The 20,989-nt window shown below is 51.8% G+C and overlaps 1 protein-coding gene across 13 annotated transcripts in view; it reads left to right on the top strand.

Annotated features, from left to right (window-relative positions):
* Positions 1 to 20,989, top strand: part of Gatad2a (GATA zinc finger domain containing 2A) — a 97,085-nt gene that overhangs the window by 72,106 nt on the left and 3,990 nt on the right. For 12 of the 13 annotated variants that reach the window (XM_059244724.1, XM_059244730.1, XM_059244727.1 and 9 more), the window contains 8 exons: positions 14,672 to 14,804; positions 14,912 to 15,043; positions 15,237 to 15,326; positions 15,946 to 16,077; positions 16,176 to 16,343; positions 17,845 to 18,124; positions 19,785 to 20,086; positions 20,765 to 20,839. In XM_059244724.1, the coding sequence (XP_059100707.1) occupies positions 14,672 to 14,804; positions 14,912 to 15,043; positions 15,237 to 15,326; positions 15,946 to 16,077; positions 16,176 to 16,343; positions 17,845 to 18,124; positions 19,785 to 20,086; positions 20,765 to 20,839 (1,312 nt within the window). The remainder of the gene's footprint in view (positions 1 to 14,671; positions 14,805 to 14,911; positions 15,044 to 15,236; positions 15,327 to 15,945; positions 16,078 to 16,175; positions 16,344 to 17,844; positions 18,125 to 19,784; positions 20,087 to 20,764; positions 20,840 to 20,989) is intronic. The other variant, XM_059244728.1, reaches the window with a different exon arrangement.

Genomic DNA, 20,989 nt, shown 5'->3' on the forward strand with positions numbered 1-20,989 from the left:
TATGCATGAGGCCTTGAGTTCCATCTCCAGCACTGAGAACAAAAGGAGGGGCAGGATTAGAGATAAAGCCCACAAAATAGCCCAGTGGATAAAGAAAGGGGCTTGCCACCCACCTCGTCTGATAACCTATGCCTGAGCCCCAGGACCCACATAGCAGGAGAAAACTTAAGTCCCTCACCTCCATGTGCAGGCTGTGTCACATGTGTGCCCCAGACACACAAAACAGTGTCCTTTAAAAATTTAGACTAAGATCTGGAAAGGAAGGTGTGAATAGCTATGTGGGGCCAGGCAATGGGAGATCAGTACAAGGGGACATCTTAGTGATTGTCTCATAGCTCTGATGCTAAAAGCCACTGAATTGTACTTCTTTTATTGTAGAGTCTCATGTCATTTAGGTTGCTTCTAAACTCCTTATCCTCCTGATTCCATCTCCTGAGTGTGAGCGCCTCCACGCTAAATAGTACTGTTGATGATACTGAGTTTTGCCGTGTGTTACCCCTCCGTGTAGATGTTTTAGAAGCAAACGGGGTTCAGCAGTCTGGCTCAGTGGTGAAGCACTCCCTTTTTGTGTATAAGGCCACATGTTCCACTTCTAAAACTGAAAAAAGTGGAAGCTAAAATTCTAGTTCATGGAAACAGAATCCACAGAGGTTACCCCAGGGTTTTGTGTCTTGTTCTGCAAGGTCTGTCAGCTGTGAGATTGTGGGCGTGTACTGCCCTCTCTGCCCTGGACCTCTGGTCAAGGCTGAGCTGGTGCAGAGGGAGCTGCTTGCTGCCCTCCATCCACTCCCCTCCATCCTTCTTCCTCTCCTTCCGCAGGACTGGGATGATAGGTGGGCTACCATGTGGGACTTGAATGAACCTTTTCTGTGGCATCATCTCCTTGGGCTGCTGCAGGGTGAGTCCTGTGCACTGTTCGAGAAGAAGGCAATGTTGGCAGTATGGTTTCCTTGAAGGGAGTGACAATGCTCCCTAGCAAGGCTGTCTCCATGCCCTCATTTACCCTGAGAGGAGGCTGCAAGGTCTGTGTTTGGTCAAGTTGGTCTTGGAGTCCAGTGTCTACTTCCAACCCGTCGTAGGTTGATGCTGGCACCTGCCCTTCAAGCAACTTGTGTCTCCTCCCTCCCTCCTCTTCCTTTGTGTTGGTGGCTGGTTTACTGCAGGATGGAGTGAGCACAGGCTGTGGCATACTTGCCTTTCAGCAAGCTTGAGGGCCCTCGATCTTTGGGAACTTGAAGTTCAGTCTTTGGATTGTGGAGTTCAGATCCCTGGTGTGGCACTGTAGCCTCTGATAAGCCAGGACACCAGAAGGGCACTGGTGCGGGTCCTGATGCCATGTCCTTCAGACAGAGTCACAGAGAGAGAGAGAGAGAGCACTGAAGGGCAGTGGCACATCTGTCGAAACCTGTGGCACTGAGGCGTAGCACACCTACTAGTGTTCCCGTGTCCCCCACAAAAGCCAGGTAGCTCTGAGAGTGCTGAGGGGAGGGCTGGGTGGGTGGGTGGCCTTGTCTCCTTTGTGCAGAGATAGGGCAGGCCTCAAAACACATGCACAGTGCCAAGGCCAGCAGCCCAGGTTCCTGGGGCAGTGCTTTTTACTAGGAGCTACTTGGGACAGAGGATAAAGGTAACTCTGGAATGGCCACCCCATAAAGAGGTCTTTAAGTCTAAGTCACAATGAAGAAAGGGCCTGGCATTGCTGCATGCTTTTAATCCTAGCACTCTAGGTAAGAGCAAGTGGATTTCCGTGAGTTAGAGACCAGCCTAGTCTACATAGAGAGTTACAGGCCAACCAGGGCTACACAGCGAGACCCTATCTTAAAATAAGAAAAGAGAAGAGAAAAAGAGGGAAGGTTTAAGGCTAGAGAGATGGTTCGGTGGATAAAGTGCTTGCTGTATAAGCTTGAGGACCAGAGTCTGGATCCCCAGAACCCAGTGAAAGCTGGGCAGGACATAGGGTTACTTGTAACTCTAGCACTCAGGAAGCGGAAATGGGATCTCCAAGGGCAAGCTGGCTGTCTAAACCAGAGTAGTCTGAGTTGGCAGATAATGGGTTCAGCAAAACACCCTGCCTCAACGCAGCAAGTGGAGAATCATCAAGGAAGACACTTTTAAGTAAACTCCAGTACTTCACATACGTGTGCATGCACACCACAGATGCATGCACACCACAGATGCATGCACACCACAGGTGAACATACACAGAGAAAAGGCTTACTTATGCTCTAGGGATGTGGTTGTGTTCTGAGGCCCAATGCGTTTGGGCCTGTGGTGAAGCCACAAATGGTGAGAGTGTAGGTAGAGGAAACTGTCCAGCTCCTGGTGGCTGGGGGTAGCAGAAGGGAGAGTCCCATATTTGTCTTTGTGGACATATAACACATGGCTTCTGTTGATGCATGCTGTCTGGGCAGAGCCTCTCCTAATGCTGCTCTGTTGTGAGTTCTGACAGGCGCACACACACATTTGAATCAGCAGGGTAAAGAACCAAATCACCCAGAGCCTCCTGAAGAGCTTTCCAGTGTCACACACTCCCTACCCTCCCTGTAGTCTGGCTTCCTTGGCTCAACGTTGGTATGTGGTGTTGGCTGAGTTCTGAGTTCTGCAGCCCCCACTCTTCCTTACATGGGCTCTGATTTGGGCTGAACACTGCTTTGCATGCCATGTGATTACCTCATGTGGACAGTGACCATCCTTGCCCTTACTCCATGCCCAGCAGTTGATAGCAGGCTCCTGAAGTCCGTGTGGTTCAGTAATGCTCAGGAAGCTGAAGGCCTCCCCCTCAAAACGTCCAGGTTTTTAGTATACATGGCAGCTTATTCCTTATGACTCTGCCACTAGGTCCCTGACCTGCATCTGTGCCAGGTCCTCCTCTGTCACCTTCCCCCTCTAACGGAAGCACAAGGCCAGGTCTATAAGAGAAAGGTGACTGACTGCCCATCATAAGCTGCATTTGGGGGTAACCATACACATGGGGACAGGTTGGACATCTTCCCCAGAATGCAGACTAGGCCTGCCAGCTGTCTGCTGGAATACATCCTGAATAAACACCTGTGGCTCCCATGTTAGGGTGATGTCTTAGGATACAGCCTCAGCATGTGCACGTGTGGTTCTTTGCCTTGAATTTTTTCTTTTTCTTTTTCTTTTTTTTTTTTTTTTTTTTTTGATTTTTCAAGACAGGGTTTCTCTGTGTAGCCCAGGCTGTCCTGGAATTCACTCTATAGACCAGGCTGGCCTCCAGCTCAGAGATCCACCTGTCTCTGCCTCCCAAGTGCTGGGATTAAAGGTGTGCACCACCACTACCATCTCTTGTAGCCCCTGTCAGGAAGCCTGTGTCCTACACTGTGCTCCTGGTCTGAGGGTAAGTGTAGCTTCTTGGGTGGCTCTCAAACCCATCCTCCACCTTGAATCTTCTGCCTGCCTCCAGTGCCCTTGAGTCCTGGTACTTGCTGCCTTTCTCTGTAATTCTGTGCTCTGTCTGGACTTCAGTAAGCACTGGGTGACTTGAAGGACAGGGAATGCCTCCTTAAACTCAAAGAGAAGACCACGGGGCTGGAGAGATGGCTCAGAGGTTAAGAGCACTGGCTGCTCTTCCAGAGGTCCTGAGTTCAATTCCCAGCACCCACATGGTGGCTCACAACCATCTGTAATGAGATCTGGCGCCCTCTTCTGTGTACATAATAAATAAATAAATTAATTAGTTAATTAGTTAGTTAGTTAATTAATTAATTAATTAAAAAAAAAGAGAAGACCACAGGCCGCCTGTGTCACAGCTATCTTGTAGGCAGGTTCTGCTCTTGGGAACCTAGGTACATGCCCTTAATACTCCTTCTGAGCGCTCTCCTGCCCCAATTGCCAGCTCTGGACTCATGGTTCTTTACATCTCTTTCTCAGTTTCTGCCTCTTTTCACTGGGTTTCTTGTTCCCACCTTCTCCCTCTCTCTTCGCCTGTTCCTGTCCCTCCCTCCTTCCCTCCCCACCCCCTTTGGTTTTTTGAGGCAGGGTTTCTCTGGCCGTCCTGGAACTCAGTCTGTAGACCAGGCTGGCCTTGAACTCAGAAATTCATCTGCCACTGCCACCTGAGTGCTGGGATTAAAGGAGTGTGCCACCGCTGCCCAGCTTTGTTTTCCCTAGACTTGTTTGCATGTGTGTCTATGCACCACATGTGTGTGCCTAGTGCCCATGGGGGCCAAGAGAGCACATCAGATCTGGAACTGGAGGTGCACAGGTGGTTGTTAGCTGCTATGTGGGTGCTGGGTACCCAACCCAGATCCTCTGGAAGATCATCGAGTACTAACCTCTGAACTGTCTCGTCAGCCTCATCAGTTGCTTTTTAATTGATAGCTTTTTCCCTGGCCCAGTGCTCCTTGAGGGAGTCCTCTTGTCCAGATGGAAGAGTAGAGTGAAGAAGAGTCTTGGGTGTATAGAGCAGGCAGAAGCAGGAGTGGGTACTAGGACTAACGGTTTGGTGGCCCCACGTGCAGCAGCAGGAGTCACATCAGAAGGCAGACTGTTGTAGCCCATGAAAGGCCTCTTTAAAGAAAGAATGCTGGGCTTCTGAGAAGGGTTCTGGCTTGTATTTTGATACTGTCAAGAAAACCAACCCAGCGTGATAGTGAGTCTGCAGAGAGGAGGAGCTGGGAGCCCTGGTGTGACGTGTCTTGGTTCCTCATGGCCTCCCCCTCAGAGCCCTGTTGTCTCTGTCTCATTGCAATGTAAGACTTTTCATAGTGCTCAAGGGACAAGTGTATGAGTTTCTGAAAATAAGGGACTGGAGAGGGGATGTGTCCCAGACACCTGAGGGAGGAAGGACATGCAAAACCAGGGAGATGCTAAGTTCCCTGACGCTGAGGTTCAGGCACGTGCCATGGCAACATGGAAGGCCCTGTACTCCCTCAGGAGCGGGAGACGGAGAGGTGGTGTCTGGTGTCCAGAGAGATGGGAGACATGGCCAGTAATTGCTGTATGTTCCTATTCTTCTATCCCAAGCCATAGAACGACTCTGTGTGTGTGTGTGTGTGTGTGTGTGTGTGTGTGTGTGTGTGTGTGTGTGTGTGTTCTGTTTGGAACACTTAGTAGGTTTGCACGGAGAGGCTGCATTAATTAGTTTCTGTACTGTTTCAGTTTAGTATAAGTGCCACCAAAGCAAGTACTTGAGCCGAGGTTTCGTGTAGCCCAGGTTGTCCTTACTGTGTAGCTGAGGAGAGCTTTGAACTTCTGATCTGCTTCTACCTACAAAGCGATGGGATGGCAGGCCTGTGTCACTACACCAGCATATAGCTTAAACCTTTTCTTTTAAACAGTCTCACTATGTAGCCATGGCTGGCTTTGAACTCATGGAGATCTGCCTAATCCTGCCTCCTGAGTACTGGGATAAAGGGTGTGCGCCCCTTTGCCTGGCATTTGAAAACACAGCTTTGGCAGCCAGGGAAAAAGTCACCACAGGTCATGACATGTTGGGATGACAAGATTGGGGAATCCACCCAGTGACCCAGCCTCTTTTCTGGAGCTGGAAAGATACAGTTGAGAGCTGTAGCTGCTCTTCCAGAGGACCCATGTATATGGCTCCAGGGATCTGATGGCTCCAGGCAACTTGGATTTGTGGAATATGACTGTGGACATCTAATGTAGCACGAAATTTAAAAATAGTTATTAATTGAATTAAAGATGGCTATAATCCTCTGAAGTAGCAGCATACATGATGTTATCTTAAGTCAGTGACCATCTCTGTTTAGTAAATCTCTTGGAATACTTGGCTGCTGGGCCCTGTGTTTTTGTGCTCGGTGGTGGCTGTTAGGATGGAGTCGTGCTAGGATGGACCAGCGTTTGCAGTACCAAGGGAGGATGGTAGTGCTGTGGGGTGACCGTGTGTGCTTCACAGGTCCTCTGTTGCAGCTGCACCTCCAAATGAGCCTGCCCCATGGATGTGTGGAAACCACTGTGTTCCTGCACACTGAGCAAAAGAAACGTTTTTTGTTTGTTCTTGAGACAGACTCTCTGTGGTCCAGGCTATTCTCAGACTCACTGGAATCCTCCTGCCCTAGCTTCTCTCCAGTGCTTGGATTATGGGTGTGAGTCACTACACCTGACCACAAAGAAATATATTTTTAATGTAAGTTAGTTTTTTAAAATACTTATTTATTTTTATTTTATGTATATGAATGTTTTACTGGTGTGCCCCGTGTGTGTACCTGGTGCTGAAGGTCAGAAGACGACATCAGATCCCTAGAACAGAGTTAACTGTTCTGAGCTGCCATATCCATGCTGGGACCTGAACCCTGGTGCTCTGCAAAAGCAGTAAGCACTTCTTAACCTTGTTGATCTGTGTCTTCAGCCCCATAGTTTTAAATTTTTTGAGTATTTATAAAGCCCTCTTGTATATCCCAACATGAACAGATCGCTGTGGACCTTGGCACAGATAGCGAACCAAGCTTCCCAAGTATTAACCATCCTGGACTCTGTTCTCATTGCTTTAGTTACCCTCAAATGTCCCTTAGTGTCCCAGGCCCCATGTGGTGTTTGGTCTTCACCATATCCTCCAGCCCTTGGGATAGTTTTGAGGTATGCTGACCAGGTGTTCTGTTGCTATCCCTCCATCGGGGTTGGATATTCTGTGGTGGCAGCGGGGCTGGGGGAACCTGTACTGTCAGACTTGGTGCAGCTGGCATCGTCCTTGAGCCTCTAGTCCAGTGGCATGTTGGTTTATTCCTCACACCCTTTGGAAAGAAGTTCTTGTACCGCCTGTGTATAAAGTGTGGGGCTCTGGCTGCTTCCTCAAGGGAGGACTGTTCACTCTGATTTCTTAGGATTCTCCTGGGAGTTGAACCTGTCGTTGGAATGATTGAACACTCCTTTCTGTAGGCACAGAGGGACTCCAAATGTCCCAGCTTCACACAACCCACATTTCTAAACTTTGCTCATCAGAATATTCTACTTAATTGCTGGTCTCAATCAATTTTTTTATGAAGTTAAGGTCTTTGTGTTGACCATTTTGGGAGAAGTTCCTAAAGTACACAAGTCTTTACTTCCTCCTTTTTTCATCCAGGAAAGGTCATATGTTACACTACAGGACTGCTTCATCTGTCTCCTTTGTCACAGAGTACTAAAAAAACACGTTTCAGGACTCCTGTGATGAACAAGTATTCTGATCCACAGGTGGAGCCAGCCAAGCATCATGACTTGAGTGCCATTCTGTCCACACACTGACGTGCACTGCCTGACTTGGGCTGAGTACACATCTTGAAGCTCAGATATCTAAAGGGGCAAACCAGGCAGCTGTGCTGGTGCCTACTCTGGCTCCTTGTGGTTTTTCCCAGCATACAGGCCATTTTTACTCTGCTGGTGAGCAAGCTGGCCTCTTCTCTGGGAGGTGTGATTACATATATTTGCTATAGGTCCAGCTTCTGCTTTGCTGGGGCATTGTATGGTGTTCCTTTCTGGGGGGAATTTGGCCTGGATCTCAACCTCTGGTGCTGGGCACCTCCCGCTAACCAAATGTCACCCCAGTATTTTGACAGTCAATTGGTGACCTGCTGTAGGACAGGTTCCTGTTTACTGATGAAGTGTCCTTACTTACACTATCTCTTTCTTACCTACTTGAAAGTGCTGCTGTGGATGCTGCCAGTGACCCAGGACTTTAGCTATAAAGATGAGCTTTTAACTCCACAAATGGGACATGATTACCTGAATGACAGTCAGAGCTGACAGTGCATGGGGACCAGCTTCTCCCTGTGCACATGTTCTTTCCTGAGCAATCCTCATGGGCCACCTCACCCCTCACAGTGGCGTTCTCATCCCTGGAGGGTCCAAGTTGTCTGCAGGCCTTGGCTGAGTGACCCTGGGCAGTCACTGAACCTAGTCCTGCCATGACTTGTATCTTCCCTTGCACACTGGCAGTATTGTTAATAAGGAGTGTCACACTGTGGTTGACATGGGTGGCCACTGTAAATGGTCAGCAGTTCTGTGGTTCTGGGGCTTCCTACTGATCCCTTCTGCTGTTTCTGAGCCAAGCACATAGAACTTAGCGTTCCCAAGGCCCCAGCTGTTCTGGCCTCCTTGGGTGGATGACAGGCCTCTGAGCCCATGAACATGCCACTGTGGTCCCCCAGCTGCTTCCACAACCTTCAGCTGCTCTGTACTGTCCTTACCTGGAAGGAGGTTGCAGTTCAAGCTGGGTACCAGCTAGCCTTGCATCTCTGTAGTGCAGCCCTACAAGCCATGTGCTGCCTCTTCCTGTATCTATGTTGGAGCTCCAGAGCAGCAGTTGGAGGTGAAGTCTCCAGGAACAGTGATGGCTGGCTTTCAAAAATCCCACCCCATCTGTTTACCTCTGTGCTGGAAAGGTGGAGCATGTTCTGCATCCCAGCATCCCAGCCAGAGGCCTTTGGGTTATAGCCTGGAGGTGTGAGGATGGATGCTGTTCAAGGCCGGATGGCAAGGAGCAGGTGGGCTTTAGAGCACCTATTTGTGTCCCCTGCTCACCCCAAGACAGGCTAGCCAGGGCTGCTGTTCTTGTTACAAGGGTCCCTGAAGGAGAAAGCACCAGAGGGCAGGAGAGGGGAGGGTGTCCATGTAAGTTGCTCCTGTGCCCAGATGGTAAGAAAGGTCATTGAAAAGTGTGTCCATATTCAGCCCTGGGGCTGCCAGGTCAGTTGTTGTCTGGTAGGGAATGGTGCCCACTGTTAAAGCTCTCTAATAGGTACCAGGCATGGTGGTGCACACCTTTAATCCCAGCACTCAGAGGCAGAGGCAGACAGATCTCTTGAATTCGAGGCCAGCCTGGTCTACAGAGTGAGTTCCAGGACAACCAGGGCTACACAGAGAAACCCTGTCGGGGGTGGGGGCTCTCTAGTAGAACTTCCTAGAAGTGGGTTTGTGTTTGGGTGGCCAATAGTGCAGTGAGTGGAACACATGTAAGTGCTCTTAGCTTTGAGTCAGATGCGTTGCAGGTGTGCCCCTGAAGCACAAGTGCCCCAGGCCTCCATGGACCCTCCAGGGTGACTCCTCCCCCTTTCTCCTGTAGCTCTGGTCTGCTGTGTGCTTGGCTCAGCCTGTCCTACCTATAGACAAGGCTGCCTCCACTGCCCTGTGTGGGGAGCTGCTGAGTGTGGCAGGCAGTCACTAATACATTCCTCTCCTGCGTTCCTTCTCGCTCCCTGCTTTGTTCCTGTGAGTGTCCTCTGTTGGGGACAGTCTGAGAAAAGAGGCATAGACCCCTCGGTGTAGTAGTTTAAAGCAGTGCTGTGTTGATGCTGTACTGCTTGGCTGCAGGCTAGCTGGTCCTATGTCAGCTGTCCTCAGTGTCCATTAGTCACATATAATGGTTGACACTGGCCAAACCCATTTCTGTCCCCTCAGACAGAGGGCTTGTCCTACACCATGTGGTTTGGGGCAGTTACACTCTTCCAGAGCCAGTGTTCTAAAGGCCTGTAAGGAAGCTATCAGGCTGCTGTGACCTAGCTCAGGGATTCAGCAGTGTGAAACCCTTTCAGGGTTTGGTGTTCAACAGCTGCCCACACATGCAAGATTTTTCACTTAGACCCTAGATGTCAGTGGGATCTCGAGTGGACAAGCCCTGTCTTGAATTGCCCAAGGTGCAGCAGTGGACCCCATCATTCACACACTTTGCCAGCCTGTAAGCCTGAACAGGTGTCCCCCCTAGGCTGTGTTTGGGGTCTCAGGAGGGCCCCCCTCTAATCCAGATCTTTGTGGCTAGAGACCCTCTTGGAGTAACTAGCCCCGCCCCATACCTACAGCTCACCGGGCTATGACTTGTCAGAATGTCTGTCAGGGGAGTTTGGTGTTGCTGAACACTTGCATCTGTGGCCTCTAGGACGTTGGCCTGCCGGTTTTTGGAGAGGCAGTCCCTGTGGCCTGATACAACAGGATACACACCAACCTCAGAGCTGGCTTTGAGCAGACAGCCCCACCTTTTTTGTTTTGTGTTGTTTTTTGTTGTTGTTGTTGTTTGTTTGTTTGTTTTTGGTTTTTTGAGACAGGGTTCTCTGTGTAGCCCTGGCTGTCCTGGAACTCACTGTAGATCAGGCTGGCCTCGAACTCAGATACACCTGCCTCTGCTTCTCAAGTGCTGGGATTAAAGGTGTGAGCCTGGCCAGACAGCCCCATCTTGTCAAGGTGGGAACAGGTCCTTTAGGGCTAGCAAAGCCCCTGCTAGGTGAGCATTGGGCGCCAGAGCAGCCCCTCTTGCTGTCATATTGCCTTGGGGCAGTAGGACTCCCTCTCTTTGTGGTGCTGAGACATCTGAGCCTTCAAGACCCTGAGAGAAGTAGAGAAAAGGTGGTGTCCTTCAAGAAGCAGAGTCAGGACAACCTGCTGCCTCTCACGTGTGGGGCACTCGCAGCAGCCTGAGCCCCATCAGTCTCCAGTGCACAGCTTTGTGGGTGTCCCTCCACTGAGAGTGCTGATACCTATAGGAGGCAGCACTGGGGGGGGGGGTGCAGTCCCCTGGCTCGCCACATGATCTCTTTCACTCCAGCCCTACTCAGTCTTAGTGAGTCCAGCCCTCCCACTCTGGTGGTGGGAGCACTTGTTCAGGATCTGCGAAGCAAGGTGTCACCTATGTGAGAGGGATATACTCAGGGTGGGGAATCCCTCCTGTGAGTCAGAGAAAGATGTCCCACCTAAAGAGGAAAGAAGGAAGGCCTGTTCAGGGGGCAGGCTTTCCTTGGCATGGTGTCATCTGTTCATCCTGTCCCATCTGTCTGTGTTCTTCTCAACACAGACACATGCTAGGTGACTAAGGCCACATTTGCCAAGCAACACCTTGAGGCCCCTGCAGGTCTGGGGATCTCCCTCAGATTATGTGCCATGGGGCCATTGAATGTACATGAGCCATTCTGAAGGCAGAGGACCATTGAAAGGTGATGGCGGCAAGGCTGGACAGGGTTTGGTAGACAAGGTGCAGGCGTGGAAGTCAAGCTAAAGCTAGTGTGTGTTGTGGTCCAAGGTTTAGGTGCAGAAGGGTAGTTGGGTGGGTCATAGTTTAGTCATGCTGGGCTCTAGTGTTGGCCCTGAGGAGGACTTGTAGTTCTAAGTGACGTGTCTTTGGGCTGTAGGTCATGGTTAGCTCAGAGGCCCCATGTTTCAAAGACCCCATTGCGCAGTTTCTGACCTTAGGTGCTGGGTTGTTTGTGCCCAGTGTGGGTCTGGGCAACCATTACTTGGAACCTTTTCTTTGACGTTCTGTACTTTGAGATGCGTAGGAGTGCTCTATGTTTGGGGTCTGTGGGTCTTCTTGGGTAAGCTTCCCCTTAAATAAGTTTTGGGCTGTTACTTCTTTAGTGCTTCTGTTCTGTTCCCACCTGTGAACTTGTCTTCTCTCCTGTGTCCTGTGTGTTCCAGTGGGCCATGATCCTAAGGACAGAGCCGCTGTTTGTCATAGTCAGAATCTCTCCCCACTACTCAGTGGGTGCCAAGATGATACAGGTTTGGGAGGACAGGGTTTTCCCTGGGCCCCAGGAAGCTCCATTTGAGAACCACAGCAGTCCAGTCCCTGAGGCCAGCCAACTCTGTGTCTCCTGTGAAGCTCTTTCTTCACATCAGGCTGAGGGAACATGGACAGGAACTTCCCCTGGCAAGGTCTACCCCTGTACAGGTGCTGATGACCAGGCCAGCCTGTTTCCAGGGGTCTTTGCTGGTGACATGAAGCCACTGTATCCTCGTGTTTCACTGTGTTCTCAACATAGGCAGGCAGGACAAGTTCATACAGCTTCCAGATAAATGCAGTTGTCCCAGGAGGCCTGGCCATGCGACAGAGCCATCTGCATGCCACTCTCCATGCTCCTCTTGCTACATTTTATTCTCCTGCCCATGGGTTTTATAAGTTAAAAGTCTCCCTCCAGTGCCTGTTAGTGTGATCCCACGTGTGCCTGTTCCTAAATTAAAAGCTTTGTAGAAAAGTACAGAGAATCTTGAAGGGACTTATGTTAAAAAGCTGAGCTTTGAAAAGTTTTTTAGTTTGGAAACGAGATGGGCTTGTGGCTTCTCTGTATGTGAGAGATGACCACAGGTGACCGGGTGCCTAAGACACATGCACAGTCCCCTGGAGGCTGCACAGGAAGGGCCTTGGGGTGAGTGGAGCCTCCATTTTCTGATAGCACCTGAACCTTTACCTCTCTTCTCAAAATGAAGGCTGTATGTCACAAACTGGTTAGAACTGCCCATTGCCATGGTTTTCACATTGGAAGGCACGGTTAAAGGGTCACATGACCAAGGAGGGAAATGCCTTTGTCACGTGACTTTTTGGTGGCCTGATTAGCATAGAGGAAGTTCACTCCCGGCTTCTTGTGGCTGGGACGCTGAGTGATTACTGGTAGTGACATCACCTCTGAGGTGTGTTATTGATGAGTTTGGGCCCAAGATTGGTTCAGAGAGCACAGTGGTCAGGGCTGGCTGTCTTCCAAAAATAGGCCTCAGTCCAGAATGGTCTTTGTCCCAGCCCTACCCCTCATTCCTCGGGCAAATCTCAAGTTTTATTAAGCGGTCCACCTCAGGAAGATAGAAAAGAGATAGACCCTGCAGTTGGCTGTTCTTCAGTCTGTGCATGCCCAGGAAGCCCAGTCCTGGACTATAACTCTGTGCTGGGTGCCTCTCAGGCCCGGTTGCTCTGTCCAGTACCACATACACAGCGCCAGGCTGGGCCTCTGCTGCTGCACAGTTGATGGTGTGCACAGCCTGTGGGCCTGGAGTCGGAGCTACCAAGTCACCTTGAAAGCTGATCTTTGGCGGTATAGGACCCATGGGACCATCATCCAGGAGAGTCAGACCTGGAGTATTTGAGACCTGAGGGAGCTGCTTAGGGTCTCAAATTTTTTTTAATGATTTATTTATTTTATGTGCATTGGTGTTTTGCCTGCATGTGTCTGTGTGAGGGTTTTAGATCCCCTGGAACTCCAGTTACAGACAAGTTACGAGCTGTCGTATGGGTGCTAGGAATTGAACCTGGGTCCTGGAAGAACAGCCAGTGCCCCTAACTATGGAGCCATTTCTCCAGCCCCTCCAAGGTCTCTTTTAAATGGTTAGGCCAAAGCCTGATATTCAACTGTGGACCCCAGGCTTGGGCCCTCAGACTTTGTTCTTGCCCCTGGCCTGACAGTCTGGCAGCCACTGCCAGTGTTGGTGTGTAGCTGCCATGTGCCTCTGAGTGGAACCAGGAAGCCAGAGCCACATCTGGCTGGTCAGCCTCTGTCCTCCTTCCTGAGGACTGTGAGGTCCAGAGGCTCTTCACTCAGTGACTCATCTCACTCTGCTCTAGCACAAACCACTGTGTGGACTGTTAACTTGATCCATGTTTGTTTCCTATGTCACAGTGCCACCTAGTGGACGTGTTCTGAGCTGCTTTTCCACAAGTGAGATGGGAAATGGGTCCTCAAAGGGTGTTGGGGTATACACCCAGGGGCAGTTTGTAGCCCGCCCTCTATTCACAGTACCTTTTTTAAAAAAAATATTTAATTGGGGCTGATTTAACAATTTCAGAGTTTTAGTCCATTTTCATCGTGGTGGGAAGCATGGTGGTGTGCAGGCAGACATGATGCTGGAGAGACAGCAGAGTTCTCTTTTTTTTTTTAAGATTTATTTATTTATTATGTATACAGTATTCTGCCTGCAGGCTAGAAGAGGGCATCAGATCTCATTATAGATGGTTGTGAGCCACCATGTGGTTGCTGGGAATTGAACTCAGGACCTTTGGAAGAACAGCCAGTGCTCTTAACCGCTGAGTCATCTCTCCAGCCCCACAGTACCTTCTTTAGAATTTGCTGCCCCTAACCATATGGTCCAGCAACAGAGCACATTTGGCCCTGAGGCTTTAGAAGTAACCACCCTTCACAAAGAGGGAAGTCCAGCGTCGGAGTGACATAGGCTGGCTGGGCCAGCAGCTCAGAGACCGGCAGCCAGTGCCACTCTTGCCACAACCAGCTCATAGGGAGCTGTGTTTGGCTGTTCATTCACAGGGAAAGCGAGCTTCCTGCACACTGTGGCATGTGTATTAGAAGGTTGGGTGACAGTGGCGAGTGTTGCATGGTGTAGCTTTCTCTAACGTGGAGGAGTGTGCAGGGTTGGGGGCAGAAGGCAAAGTGTATTGAGTAGGACTGCATTGGTATCCTCAGCCAGAACAGTCGTACTCGGCAGATCTGAGGCTTGAGACAGAGTTTCAAAACCTGTGGTCACTGCAGCCTCTTGCCCATGTGTGTCCTAGGTAGGCGGTCCCACAGATGGCCCCAGGTTCCCTTGTGAAAAGCAAAGGCCAACAGCATGCCATCTAGCTGTTGTGGTTTTCTGGGGGCTGTGTGTAGGACTGGGTTAAGGGAGGGGTGGGCTTCCCATTGGGTGTTTCCCAGTGTGAGCATGTGAGAGCCCTTGGCTTTGGAGTGCTCAGGTCCTATCCTGCCCAGCACTCAGAAGCTGAGATCTGCAGCTCAGTGTGTGTACCCACAATCTAGCTCCACAGTAGAGTAGCACTTTCCACAGTATCCATGATACACCAAGTACTCAACAGGCAAGGCACATGATCTGAAGTGGACGGCCACAGTGACCAGTGAGAACATCCATGATGCAGGTGGCAAGAGGAGACACTTGGCAGCAGTAGGGCATCTGGAGGAGGCTGGCAGGGGTCGAGTGCTCTGCTCTGTTAATCCCTGTTACCTCTGTCTGACAGTGACATTAAGTCTGAGAAGAGACCCCCCTCACCTGATGTGATCGTGCTCTCTGACAGTGAGCAGCCATCAAGCCCAAGGGTGAATGGACTGACCACAGCAGCCTTGAAGGACACCAGCACTGAGGCGCTCCTGGTGAGACTTTGCAGGGCCTGTGCCCATGCCTGGGAGCCTGGCCACCCCAGCTTTGCAGAGTGGCCTCTACTGAGGCTTTCCCCGATTTTGTGCTCTTGCTCTCATAGAAAAGCAGCCCAGAAGAGCGAGAGCGGATGATCAAGCAGCTGAAGGAGGAGTTGAGGCTAGAGGAAGCGAAGCTGGTCCTGTTGAAGAAACTGCGACAGAGTCAAATACAAAAGGAAGCCACGGTGCAGAAGGTACGCGTGCTGCCCACCTCAGAGCCTTGTCAGAATCTGGGCATCCCAGGATTAGAGGGGTTGGCCCAGGGCAGAGGCCCAACCCACAGGGTGCCTGGGCAGCAGGGAGCAAGCAGGAGGTGATTGTAGGGTGATGGTGTGTGCAAGACCGTCCACCCACCACCTCCTGCTGACGCACCCTGCTGTCTTACAGCCTGCAGCTTCCTCGGGGAGTGCCGTGACCACCCCTCCCCCACTCGTGCGGGGTACACAGAACATTCCTGTTGGCAAGACATCACTTCAGGTTAGTGTGTAACCTTCTGCCTGTTGTCCAGGACTACCACTACTTATAACCAGGCTCCTGAGCAGCCTTGGTCCTGTGGAAGCAAGGGCTACCTGTTCCTCCTGAGTAAGGTAACATGGAGCCACCTCCTGAGTAAGCAGGCAAGGACCAAGTGTCACGTGTGCCCCAAACTACCCTGCTAAACCAGGCTACTGTCAGTGTCACAGACTGGTCAGTGGTGATCAACCAGTGAGACTGAATAGTGGCTGAGCAGGGCACTCTTCAGGTGGACTTTACTGAGGCCTCTCGGCTCAGGCCTCTGCCCACAGGCTTTGGTGGCTCTGTCACACCCTCATAATTCCTTCCGCTGGGTTCCCAGAGTCATGTGTGCAACAAATAGATGTTTTAGCTAATCTTGAGTTTTTGTGTGTTGGTTTTTAATTTGTTACCTTAAAACAGAAACCAACCTAGAGCTGTGGCTTCCTTGGTATGTAGTGTGCCTGCCTCGTGTTACAAAGCCCTGGGTACCACATAAATTAGGCTGGTGGCTCAAACCTGTCATCCCAGCACTGGGGAAGAAAAAGCAGAAGGAATTCTAAAATAAAATATATATGATTCTGGGCCTCAATGTCATCAACAGACCTCCTCTGCTCGAATGCCCGGCAGCATCATCCCACCACCACTGGTCCGAGGTGGGCAGCAGGTGTCTGCCAAACTGGGACCACAGGCCAGTTCCCAAGTAGTCATGCCGCCGCTGGTCAGGGGGGCCCAGGTGAGTCAGATGTGTGTGCTGGGGTGGGGTCGGGTGTTCACCCATGGCCTGCCAGGGTTGGTTGGTCTCAGTGGCATTTCTTGTCCCCTGTCTCCCAGCAGATTCACAACATCAGACAGCATTCCTCCACGGGGCCACCGCCCCTCCTCCTAGCCCCCCGTGCCTCAGTGCCCAGCATGCAGATTCAGGGACAGAGGATCATCCAACAGGGACTCATCCGTGTTGCCAATGTCCCCAATACCAGTCTACTTGTCAACATCCCTCAGGTGAGGCTGGAACCTAGGTGCAAGGTTGGGGTAGGGTTGCTGTTAGATCTCAAGGTGTCGTCGTGTCTTCTGGGCATGGGCTGGTGTCACACACTTGACTCCTGAGTCTGATGGGGTTCTTGTAGGTGTGAAGATCACACACAGATTGACCTTTAGTAAAGTTAGGAAGCTTTTGAGAAAGTGTGGGGACTGCTTGGGGGTTCAGGAATGTGAGAGACAGCAGGCTTCGAGGAAAGAGTGGAGAGACCACTAGAGGCACACCAGAGCCCTCTGGAGCCACTGCTGCAATACCATCCCCACCCCACCCCCTGCTGTCTGTGTCCTCAGGCTGGGAGGACAGCATGTCACAGATCCTCCCATAGCCCAGTGGGCTATTCTTAGCTGTGTGTTCCTCCACCTCTGTACAGAGTCTCTGAGGTGGGGAGGGTCTGTCCCCACCCCTGGGTAGCAGGATGGAAAGAAAAGGGCTAGAGTAAGGGTTTTGTCTGACAGATGAAATGACCCAGTCTGCAGGCCTTTTGCTGACAGAGAGTTCTTTCTTCCTTGTCGCTGCCCGCCTTCCTCCGCCCTCCTCAGCCCTCCTCCGACAAGACAGGGCTGGGCTCTGGACAGCTCTGACAAAGGGGCCTTGCCTGTGGTAAAGTCCAGTTCCAGTGCAGACAATGGCTGTCTCTGCCTCCCACTTGGAAGAGTGTGTGTCCCAGCTAAAACAAAAGACTGGGGCGGGCAGCTCTACACAGTCCGCCATGTCCTACCTCTGCTGTGTGCAGTGTGCCACCAGGGTGGACTGGTAGTGGTGAAGCCAGGGCCCCTACCAGTCAGAGGCTGGAAGCCAGAGCTGGATCCCTTTGCTTTGTGAGGGAGGCACCTGCACCTGGAGCCCCCACAGAGTAGTGTTTGTGGGCCTTGGTTGTCTGTTCACCTGGGGAAGAAGAGTGCACGGTGCTCTTCATATCTTGTGGAGATGTTGACAATCCCTACAACACCCTAGGAACCTGGCACTGGCATGGTTAGCCTGGGCTTCGGGAATGCAGCAGTGGGGTGGTTGGAGACCACCCTAATGAGGACATGGAGTTGGGTGTGACGGGGGCCAAGCAGGAGCTGTGTTTCTTCATGGCCCTGTACAGACTCAGAACCAATCGAGAAGTAGCACTCTGGGTGCTACTCCACTGCAGCTTCCCAGCTTGGTCTTGCTGCTCTCCTAGGCATGCAGGGAGCTGGGTATATAGAACCTGGGTGTCCCTGCAGCCGTGGACTTAGGTAGTGGCAGGCCAGTCAGCTTTACTTTTGTTGGTTTGGTTTGGTTTTGAGACAGGGTCTCACTATTAGCCCAGGCTGGTCTCGAACTCCAGAGATGTACCTCCGCTTGCCTCCCGAGAGCTGGGATTAAAGGAGTGGACCACCATACCCGGCTCAGATTTACTCTTGTAAGGACTGCAGTGTGCATCTGACATGGAGCCTGCTTTAGGTAGCCTGAGCCTCACCTAGTTGTTCTCCACAGCCCAGCGCAGCCTCACTGAAGGGGACAACAGTTGCCTCTGCTCAGGCCAGCTCCACCCCCAGCAGTGTGGCCTCTGTGGTGGCATCTGTTGAGTCTCCAGCCAGCCGACAGGCTGCTGCCAAGCTAGCACTGCGAAAGCAACTGGAGAAGACACTGCTCGAGATCCCGCCTCCCAAGCCCCCTGCTCCAGAGATGAACTTCCTGCCCAGTGCTGCCAACAATGAGTTCATTTACCTGGTGGGCCTGGAGGAGGTGGTGCAGAACCTGCTGGAGACACAGGGTGAGTGGGTGGCTTTACCTCCCTTTGTAGCCTCTGGCAAAAGGCATCTCAGGCAGCCATGTTGCCAGCAGTTCTACTGTGAAGTCAGTTCCTGGTGTGGTGAGGGGTGAGGTTGAGCATCTGCAGGAGGCTGACCCTTGGATGAAGCAGAATTTTTCAAAGCCTCTACTCTTCTTGGCCAGAAGGACAGATAGGGACACCTTTGCCTGGGCCAGGCTTATTTCTTTCCTGTCTTTGGGGACAGTGTGGATAGGATATCTACAGGACCCCATTGAAACAGCATTAGACAGGGAAGGAGTGGGTGGATGGCCCATCTGGCACCCAGACATTGGCCTATGTATCTTGATGTTGAGCTGTTAGGTTAAATGGTGGCCAGCCTCTCCTCCCACCCCCAAGTGGCTTTGTCAGATGCCAGGAGAAAAAAAAAAGGTGAATATGACTGGACCCAGCAGACCTCAGCACCCTGACTGTGGTCATTAGTGCTAGCTCTTCTGACACAGGTAAGGGACAGTGTGCACAGAGAAGGGCTTCTGTTATCTGCTCTACTGTGCAAGGAGGAAGGTGGTGGGAGCATGCAGAGCTGGGCCCATTGCCTTCCTGGAGGTGGGTTGTTGAGTGTGTGTTCCAGGCTCCTGGGACCCTCAGCCCCATACACTTGAGTTGGGGTCACACATACCAGCAACCCAGAGCACTGGTGGCCAACAGACTCAGAGGTTTGCCGAGTGCATACTACTCTGTAACTTCTATAGCATTCCTTGAGCACAGGGTTGCCCTGAAGACAACCACCAGGCCCCTGTGGCTCAACACCACCCTCTTTGGCATGGGGTTCGTAACGTACACCTCTTGAGCTTTCAGAAGAGACCAAGTGTGCATTGCTGGGAAGCCTGGGTGCTGGCACTCTGTTGTAGTGAGGTGACATTGATAGAAGAACTGCTAGGGAGAGGTACTCATGCATGCAGGGCACTGAATGCATGCAAGTCCTGGGTTCCATCCCTAGCAGGCAGGGTTGGCTGGAATCTGCCTGTGATAATAGTGGCAGCAGTCATTAGACTAACTTCACTGTTGCTCAGAACCAGAGCACTCCCCAGCCTCATCCTGTCAGGCCCTTACCCTCCTTCAGTGTACAGGGGAGGTGGGGCCAGAGCTGTGGACAGCTAGTGCAGGGACCATCTCTTAGCTCTGGGGCCTCCCCAGAATCCTGTCTACGGAGTCCCTCAGTGTGCATTTGTTCCTTTGCCCCATCCATGCTGTGGCGTGCAGGGAGGCCCAGAGTGCATGTCCCCAACTCCGCAGTTCAGCCGGGCTTCTCCTGGGACCCAGGCCTGGTTCTGCTACCAGCCACACGAAGAGGAAGTTGCTTGTCTCCCGGCCTCAGCCACCCTCAGTGTTTGGGTAGCATATCCCCAAGAAGATGGAGTGAATACCCACTTGCCTACAAGGCAAGTAACTGACAAGGCAGGGTAACTTTTGACACATCTGTTAGTTAGGACACCTGCCATGGCCAGGCCAGGCCAGGCCAGTATCACAGGCCCCTCATGAGTCGGTACCAGGGATGCTCAGCCACAGCCTTTTTGAAATTCATCCACTGTGGCCTCTGTGTACCCACAGGAGGTTCCTGGCCAGGCCAGTGCCCTTTGACAAAGTTGCCCATCTGTTTCAGCGGGCAGGATCTCTGCCAGCACGGCTGCTGCTGTGTTATCCCGGGAGCCCTACATGTGTGTTCAGTGCAAGACGGACTTCACATGCCGCTGGCGGGAGAAGGGTGGAACTGTCATGTGTGAGAACTGCATGACGTCCAACCAAAAGAAGGCGCTCAAGGTGGAGCACACCAGTCGGCTGAAGGCTGCCTTTGTGAAGGCGCTGCAGCAAGAACAGGAGATGGAGCAGCGACTGCTGCAGCAGGGCCTGGGTACTGCCAGCACCAAGGCTGAGCCTACAGCCCCGCATCCCACGCTGAAGCAGGTGAGAGCAGAAGCCTTCACCATTCTTAGACTGCAGGATGTTCTGGAGGCGTCCCCTTCTGCCCACCCGCCTGGTGGTTAACTGCAGGCTAAATTGCACTTAATGGTGGCATTTGGCAGTGAAAACACTAATTTGCAGTTTCTTTAGATTTTGTAGCTTTCACTCCAGTGCACGGGCAAGTACTTCTGTCTAAAATGACCGCTGAGAGCCTTGCTGGCCGTTAGCGGAAGCACCCTGGCCAGCTGAAGGAGAGGAGTAGAGTGTGGACCTGGACCTGCACCCATCCATTCTTTTTTTTTTTTTTTTTTTCATTTCTTTTCTTTTTTTGAGACAGGGTCTCCCCATGTAGCTCCAGCTGCCCTGGAACTCATTATATAGACCAGGCTGGCCTTGAACTCACAAGAGACCTACCTGTCTCCTGAGTGGTGGGATTAAGGTGTGCGCCAACCCCCATCCCCACCTCCCATCCCCACAGTGTGCTGCTCCTTTTTGTGGTTTCTGTCTGATCATACATTGTACCTCACCAGAAACATTTTTTCTATCATCTCCTGCAGTATCTGGAGCCGGCAGGTGTTGGCACTTACCACCATGGCCGGGCCTGTCTGGTAGGGCACCCTCAGCCGGTTTGGGCTAGTGCCACAGACCTTGCTGACATACCTTTCAATCCCGTTTGTGTAGGTCATAAAGCCCCGACGTAAGTTGGCGTTCCGCTCAGGAGAGGCCCGTGACTGGAGTAACGGGGCTGTGCTACAGGTCAGAACCCGGCCAGGGCCTCACCCAGCCGCAGACACGACCGCAGTCACCAGCTCTTGCTGTGCTCGTGCTCTCCCGTGCTCTCCCGTGCTCTCCCGTGCTCACTCTCTCACCCCGCCCCCACTGTCTCCTCTCCCTCTTCTCCCCCTA

Source organism: Peromyscus eremicus, chromosome 17 (genome assembly GCF_949786415.1).
Source record: "Peromyscus eremicus chromosome 17, PerEre_H2_v1, whole genome shotgun sequence".
Taxonomy (NCBI): Eukaryota; Metazoa; Chordata; class Mammalia; order Rodentia; family Cricetidae; genus Peromyscus; species Peromyscus eremicus.